Source organism: Macrotis lagotis, chromosome 1, assembly GCF_037893015.1.
Source record: "Macrotis lagotis isolate mMagLag1 chromosome 1, bilby.v1.9.chrom.fasta, whole genome shotgun sequence".
Taxonomy (NCBI): Eukaryota; Metazoa; Chordata; class Mammalia; order Peramelemorphia; family Peramelidae; genus Macrotis; species Macrotis lagotis.
This window is the reverse complement of record NC_133658.1, coordinates 342,911,545-342,919,549: the sequence shown is the minus strand read 5'-3', so window position 1 is coordinate 342,919,549 and position 8,005 is coordinate 342,911,545. Positions and strand designations below refer to the sequence as shown.

At 44.8% G+C, this 8,005-nt stretch overlaps 2 protein-coding genes across 7 annotated transcripts in view; one reads left to right on the top strand and one right to left on the bottom strand.

Annotated features, from left to right (window-relative positions):
• Positions 1-221: 221 nt before the first annotated feature.
• On the bottom strand, positions 222-5,534 carry SRXN1 (sulfiredoxin 1). Its single transcript, XM_074211815.1, has 2 exons — positions 4,727-5,534; positions 222-4,474 (listed from the first exon to the last, which is right to left on the bottom strand). The coding sequence occupies exons 1-2, from the start codon at positions 4,985-4,987 to the stop codon at positions 4,271-4,273; spliced, it is 465 nt and encodes a 154-aa protein (XP_074067916.1). The 5' UTR covers positions 4,988-5,534; the 3' UTR covers positions 222-4,270.
• The window catches only part of FAM110A (family with sequence similarity 110 member A), a 181,308-nt gene continuing 177,332 nt past the window's right edge, over positions 4,030-8,005 (top strand). For 4 of the 6 annotated variants that reach the window (XM_074211804.1, XM_074211802.1, XM_074211796.1 and 1 more), the window contains exon 1: positions 4,030-4,201. The gene's annotated coding sequence lies outside the window, so the exon portion shown is untranslated. Of the gene's footprint in view, positions 4,202-5,227; positions 5,374-8,005 lie in introns of those variants that run through there. The other 2 variants (XM_074211807.1, XM_074211798.1) reach the window with 1 other exon arrangement.

Below are 8,005 nucleotides of genomic sequence, written 5' to 3'. Positions count from 1 at the left end.
ACCGATTATGAGTTTCTGGACATAATGATTTCCCTGCCAGTTAAAAGCCTAAGAGCCATAGGCCTGGAAGACATTACACGCTTGTCCAGTGGGACAGTCTCTCTGAGTTCCGGAGTTGGGACCCCAGAAGCCCAAGCTAGGTGAAGGGATGGGACCCCACCCTCCACAAAGCTCCCTTTGTTCCTCCCCTCCCCCAGGCACCAGAACGAATGGATTGGTGGCAGCTGAGGTCATCTGTCAGGCTATATCAGGGGTCAGGACTGGGGAAGGGAGACAGGTGGGGAGGGAGCAGACAGACTGACAGAAGAGCTGCTTTAGGGAGAATTTAATGAGGCAGCATGGTACAGGGGCCCTGGGAGTTATAGTATAGGATTTAAATTGAAAGGTGTCTTCTAGGTCACCAAGTCCATTCCCCTCATTTTACAAATGGGGACTTAGTCCCAGATAGACAAACCATAAAAAAGCCTGGATCTGAACCTAGGCCTTCTCCAAACTCCTCCAATCCCATATTCTATTAACAATCCCAGAAAGCCATTTTATTAAGCATGAATTTTTGTGCTGGTTATACTAATTTGCTGTATATTTTAACTTCTTGAGGAAACCATTTATAGGATAATTATAGCTAAAATATATCATATTGTGCCTTTTTGTATACTGTGCCTTACCTAGGTGGCTTCCTACTTTGCCCACCATGCTCAGGTTCTACAATTAAACATCTGGGTGATAATTTGGACAGTGTTGGGAGTTGGGATTAGAAAGATCTGAGAGAGTTCAAATCCTATTTCCAGCACTAGCTGTGATCCTGGGCAAATCACTTTTTCAGTTTTTCTATCTAGAAAATAGAGAAAATACCTACCTTCACAGGGTTGTTGAGATCAACTGAAATAGCTAACATAATACTTTTTTAAAACTTAAAGTGCCATGTAAATAATAGCTATTTTTAATGATCTCCCCATTACAAATGAGGAAACAGGATAGGTGAGGTTAAGTAGATTATAACATTTTCATTTAGTACTGAAAAGTTCACTGAGTAAAAAATGAGGGATATATTTGAAAATGAATGAAATCAGAAGGCATGAATTAAGATTAAAAATTGTTTAAGGGACATCAATATTCTTATCAATTAAGTGGCTAATCCTAATTTCAGAAGATTGATGGTGAACTTCACTCCAGTCTCTTGTTAGAGAAATGATGTCCTGGTGATACAGAATGAGGCATACATTTTCAGAAAAGGGTATTGGGTTGATTTATTTTGTTTGACTATATGTATTTGTTACCCTGCTGAAAGTAGACAGGTAGGAGGTAGATTGCCTTTATGGAGGAGAAATCTGGAGAAAGTGATATTTTAAAAAAGAAAAAATATCAACAAAATATTAAAAAAATAAACTAATGCAAATCTTCTGATTTTAGAAATATGCAAACTTCTATCAGGATATGACTCCAAGTCTCTCGGCTCTTAAATTTCATAGTAGGGTCTCAAACCTACGTCATCTGGTTTGAGCTCAGTGCCCATTTTGCTGTTCCATTATTCTGAAAGCAATGAGACTTATTAATTTTTAAATGGCATATGATACCATTTCATTACCTCACTCATTATCTTCTTGGTTCAATATAATCCCCTCGAGGGAAAGGACTGTTTCATTTTAGTCCTAAGAGGCTAGCACTGTGTCCTGGGATCAAGTGACTTGCCCAGTGTCTCAGGCCGGATTTAATTCAATTCCTCCTGATTCTAGGGCCAGGGCACTATTCACCATACCATCTAGCTGCCCCTTCATATACTTTTTTTTTTAGGTTTTTACAAGGCAAATGGGGCTAAGTGGCTTACCCAAGACCACACAGCTAGGTAATTATTATTAAGTGTCTGAGGCCAGATTTGAACCCAGGTACTCCTGGCTCCAAGGCCGGTGCTCTATCCACTGCGCCACCTAGCCAACCCCCTCCATATACTTCTTGACTGTTATATGGATGTGTTTATGGCATGTTTGTATAAGGGTGGAGTGGAATTAGAACTGAACTGGGTGTTGGGAGATATGGGTTCTAGACTTAGTTCTACCACTATCAAAGATCTCTTTCAGAGCTAATTTATGATTCTAATTCATTCAACGACATTAGAAAAGTCACTTTACTTCCAAATGGCTCATTTTTCTCCTTTTAAATATGATCTCTAAGATTCCTTTGAGTTCTAACACTCCATGCTCTCATGCTCAGAATTATTCTTTATCACAGCAGATTCTTCTCAAGTGTTTGCTAAATTGAATTGCTAAAGGCCAGTATCAGTTCTGTAATTCTGTCTTAAGGTTCCTCCCAGCTCTGATATCCTAGGAGTCTGAGATTGATCAATGCCACAAGGAGAGGAGGCGTGGTCTTAAAAATCGTAGCCAGTCCACACTGGCACAGTCTCTTTAATTGGTATGTGAAGTTTGGGCCAGATTTTAGGCTGATGGGATCATAGTGCCATCTCCTGGTGGCCCCTTAGAATGGCAGCACATGAAGCCTGGGGAACTCCAGGAAACTGCTGTTAAAAAAGACTAGCTTAAAAAGGCCAAGGTCTCCCACTGCAAAACCAGGACCATCTCTAGTCATCCTGATGCACAATTGGCCACTGAATCCAAATAGCTCCCATGGAGAAAGTGAGGTTGGTAATTTTGCACAGACCTCCCTTACTTAAATCCAATTCATTTGCATGTCATGGTACCACCTCCTTCCTCAAGAATGAAGGAAAGGAAAGGAAAGGGGCAACAACAAACCCAGGGACCCCAGGCACCCTCTCCCCTCCATCCTTTTCTACCAATCATATTCTGAGGTGTGAAGCACAGGGGGCTATGCTTCCAATCCATTTTATTTTCCAGAAAATCAGAGACCTGAATAGGGTCTTGCAGATATTCAGTAGAGGCTGATATATCTAGGAAGAACCACCAGAAAGAAAGGGAGCACCATTCTTCCCAGTTTTTCAGCATCAGACAGATCTCAGGGACTCTCAAGAATAAAGTACATTGCAAGGAACCACATCGGTTCACCAAAACACCATTCCATCCTCTTCCTCCTCCTCTTCCTTGTCACAACAACAAAAATAATGTGGCCCAGATCTGTGATTTCATTTGTTTTGGGAACTCCTAGTAAGGGAATATCTTCAATTCGTGAAGATTAGCAACTATACTGAAATTTAACAATAAAAACAATGATGATGATGATGATAATGATACACATTTCTGTTGTTTCTACTACTCTGATTAACCCAATGATGTTTTCTTTGATTCTATAGGAAATGAATACATTTTTTTCAATCATAAAATTAGTCATTTTATTCACCTTCAAATAAATAGTCTGAGGAAAAAGAAATATAAAAGACTAATAATAGAGAGCAGCTGGTCCTTAGACTTTCCATCTTGATCTCATCATGAGAATCAGAGTATAATAACTCCCATCTCTTTAGCACTTTAAAGTTTACAAATATAATTTCCTTCAGTTACAACCCTGAAAGGTAGGTTAAAACAAGTATCTTACCACAATTAGAAAAGCAGAGAAAGGGAAGACAAGTGACTTGCCCATGGTCTCACCTTATTCCAAGCCTAAAACATTTTTCACCAAATCAGAATTTATTGGGGCCTTCATTTTTTGCTGTTTTGATATGAATTTCCCTCTCCATGGGGAGAGAAGTGGGAGAGTTAGACATGGGTCCCTTAGCAGTGATATATGAACATGTTTCCCCTACCCCAGGAAGTTTAGAGAGGAACATTCAGTTCTCCATCACTTCTTTCACCCCTCCCCTCCCAAAGGAGTCTCCCTTCTGATCCCTTACCACATTATCTCAGAAAGTGTTGGAAGACTTTAGAGACCACTTTAATCCAACCTCCTCATGCTATAGAGGAGGAAGCTATATCTGTTCACACAGGTAGTGTCAAAACTAGGATCTGAACAAGGGAGGGGCAAATTCCAAGCTCACTCCTCTTTCCTTTCCTACCACTGCCCCCACCCCACTATGGGGTGGGGCAGGGTGCTCCCTTCTCTCCTTAAACCCTGGGTCAACAGCCTTCCGATCCAAGTCATAGGAGTCTAAGATATTAAACAAGTCATCACAGGGAAGAACCCCTATCCTTCTTCTCTAGACTCAGAGGAATACTCCCCAAGTCGGTCACACTCTGTCTTTCCGGGATCTGTTCGAAGTCAGAAGTGCACACTTTTCGTACCCTGCCCGGCCCTGGTAAGGATCAATGTCGCTTGTCTTCACCCGGGCTCTTCAGTGACCAACTAGGGAGCCCCAAGGGCGCTGCTACTGCAGGTCCGGAGTGGAAGAGCCCAGGTACACACGGAGGTCGGATACGGTGGAGCGGACCAGCTTGGCGGGGATGGTCTCCTTGTGCAGCTCCCTGTAGGCTGCGTATCTGTGGCACCCCCCGAAGGAGTAGAAATAGTTCCCCCCTCGAGCTCCTTGGATCCAGAGGACATCAATAGGTGGCACTCGGTCTGGATCCTCCTAGGGAGGGGAGAAGTGGGGGAGGGAGAGAAAGGGCGACCCTTGGGATCTAGGGCGCAGGCGGTAGGAACCAGCCTGAGCCCGAGCGCGCGAAGGGGTCTCAGAGGTTATCGGTCCCACTGCCCCACTTTGTAGTGAGGATTCCGGGGCCCGAAGAAAGGGAGTGGCTTGCCCAAGAAGGCCCCCAAAATGGGGGGGTGTCCCCGGATCTCCGCGGCCTGGGTCTAGGCTCGGCCCCCCCGGACGGCTTACCTGGATGGTGTCCATGAGGCTCCGCACCTTGTCCGGGTCCAACTCGGAGGGCAGCGGCCGGATGAGCACATTCATGGGGACGTTGTGCACGGCGGCGATGCCGCCCGAGTGCACGCTGCGGTCCTCCGACTCCGGGGCCCCGGCCCGGGGGCCGCCCCGACCCTGGCTGCCTCCGGCCCGCAGCCCCATCCTGCCCGCCGCCCGCCCCGGCCCCTTCAGCGCCCGGACTTTCTCCCCGGCCCGGAGTGCAGCACTCAGCATCTAGAGGGCCGCGGCGTGGAAGCCGGGCGCCCGAGGTCCAGAAGCTCTCTCCGCCTGGCTGCCAGCCCTCGGATCGCTCTCTCTGCGGGTCTTTCTCTTCCGAGGTCGGCCTTCTCCCCAAGCTCCACTCCTCCCCTTTCGCTCCACCCTCCCGGGGCCCGGGCGACGTGGAGGCTGCCCCTGACTGGGTCTGAGGACGCGTGGGACGGAGCTCGGGGCAGTGACTCAGCGCCCCGGCGGCCCCCCTCGCCCCGCTGGAGGAAAACACTGCGGCCCCAGGATGAGTCGGCAAAACAGGTCACAACCTGCACTCCGGCTCCTCGCCCGGTGACTTCCTGGGAAGGTAGCCCGGTCCAGTGGAATGAGTTTGGAGGGCAGTTTGTCATGTGAGAGCCGTGGGGCCGTGGGCGAGTCACTTAACCTGTCTGGGCCGTCTTTGTCTGTATAAGGGGGGAGTTGGGCCAGTGGGTGGCTTCCAGCTCTGCAGCGGTGATCTGATTATGACACATCCCAGACCTCGTGGGTGTGTGGAGGTGGTGGGGAGGGTAATCATCTGGCTGCCAGGCTGTTTCCTAAGATCCTGTGCTTCACTGCGACATCACCTAGCTCCTCCCTACACACACACACAGACACACACCCTTAATTGCTTTTGGCTTACATCACTACAGGTTGACCTTCAGGTTTTATTTTCCTCATCTGAAGAATACAACTTATTTGGTGTTGTTTTTTTAGGGCAATGGGGTTAAGTGATTTGCCCAAGGTCACACAGGCAATTTTTGAACTCAGGTACTCTTGACTCCAGGACCCGTGCTCTATCCACTGTGCCACCTAGCCACCCCTAAGTAGCAGCTATTATTACCCTTCTTTTACAGAGGAGAAAACTGAAGCAAAAAAAGCAACCTACCTGGAGTCACACAGCCAGTATCTGAGGACAAATTTGAACTCAGGTCTTATGTGTATATGAATAGAGAGGTGTTGATGTAAAAAAATGCAGACTTGTCTTTTAATTCCAGAATCCTTGGCCTTGAGATTTGGCCTATTTTTATCAAATCAGAGTAGTTAGAATTGAAGAAATATATAACGGGGGGAAAAAAGATTGGTGTCACTTACCTATAGCTCTTTAAGCAGCTTTCCTATTCTCCATTGGGTGGAATCTGAGTGGATTATAGGAAGTTGTCCCCAACAGTAGCCATGATAGGTAGAAATGGATGAGTTGTGATTTACCTCATTGGAGGAGTATCTATAGAGGTGAGGTGATAGAGCCAACAAAGTTGCAAGCCAGAAACTTTTCAAGGGCTTGCCTGCTTTGGATTATCTGTGCTGTCATCTTGCCTAATAGTGCAGCTAGATGGATAATGGATAGAGTACTAGGCCTGGAGTCAGGAAGACTGTTCTTCCTGAGTTCAAATCCAACCTTAGACACTTTCTAGCTATGTGACTCTGAGCAAGTCACTTAATCTTGTTTGCCTCAATTTCCTCATCTGTAAGATTAACTGGAGAAGGAGGTGGCAAACACTCCAGTATCTCTGTCAAGAAATCAGAAAATGGTGGGTAACAAAGAGAAGGACACCAGACTTAAACTTAAAACTGCTCTATAGTCCTGCAACATTGACATGATGCTTATAGTTCAGTTTAGGAAGCAGAATGGACAGGAAGCGTATGGAAAACTGGAGATACTCAATCATTAACTAGTTTCTGAGAGCTCTTTCTATGAGGCTTTCTCTGAAAGTGGACCAATCTCTTGTTCAGAGTCTAAACTTCTTTGTCTGAGAGGTTGGGAGAAAAAAGTATTGATAAGGGTCTTCATGACCCTGTATAGGATTTTCTTGGTAGAGGAAGTGGTTTGCTATTTCCTTCTCCAATGGATTAAGACAGAAGATAAGTGATTTGTCCAGGGTCACCCAGCAGTGAGTGTCTGAGACCAGTCTCTATCCACTAGTCACCTAGCTGCCTCTGCCTCTATGGAGAGGTGGCAGTTCATTAAACAAAACAGAGTGGGGAACGGAATAGATTGAAATAAGTTGGAATTGAATGAAATATTATACCACTGTATATTACCTTCTTACCCAGGAATTAGTAACTCACAAAAGGAAGTAGGCTTATGAATGTAAACAAAGTTGGGCTGGAGAGGAAGAAGGGCAGTTTTTTTTGGACTTTAAATTTCTGCCTTTGCTTTAGGAAGTTGAAGGACAGGACAATGGGGAGTTCTGGTTTTCTTCAGGTCCACTTTTTATAAAAAGTCTTTCCATGTATTCCCTAAATTATCCTTAATAGATATATATTGTATATATGTATATATTGATGGTTGTTGTTGTCACTGTCATTTTTTCCCTAACTCTATCACTTAGGACAATGCTTATCACATTTGTTGCTGTTCATTCATTCAGGCATAAACAAATATTTATGACCCCATATACCTTAACACAAATAAAATTTGTGGAAGATAAAAGTGCCTGGCATACTATGGTCCATGGGGTCACAAAGAGTCAACATGACTGAAAAACAACACATTTCATAAAAGTCCAAAGAATACTGAAAGCAGAGCAATGAGGATTCCAAGCTCCTGTTTATTCCTCCTGTGACATTATCTTGCTCTGCCATTGATGTGATTCAGAGTTGAGAACATTATTTTAGTGGTGGAAAGTCCAGGTTTGGGCATAGAATTACTCTTTTACTCTCCTGGAGATGATAGGATATGGTGTGAGAAAAGATCTTAGAGATTGTCCAATTTAACTTCTTCATTTTATAGAGGAAGACACTTGAGTTTCAAGGAGAGGCAGTGACTTGAATCACATAGGTAACAAATAGAGTGAGACACCAACCAATTCTGCTGCTCATTTCTCAGAAGCAGAGAAAAAAGAGGAAACCATTCAACCCCTTTTCCTTTTGCCTTCAACTCTTACTCAGCACCAGGGTCTTTTCCACTGAGTCCTGTGTTCTCATTATGTGGTCAAAATATTTAAACTTTAGTTTCAGCATTTGTCCTCCCAACAAGCTGTCAATTCATTACTGTGAGTA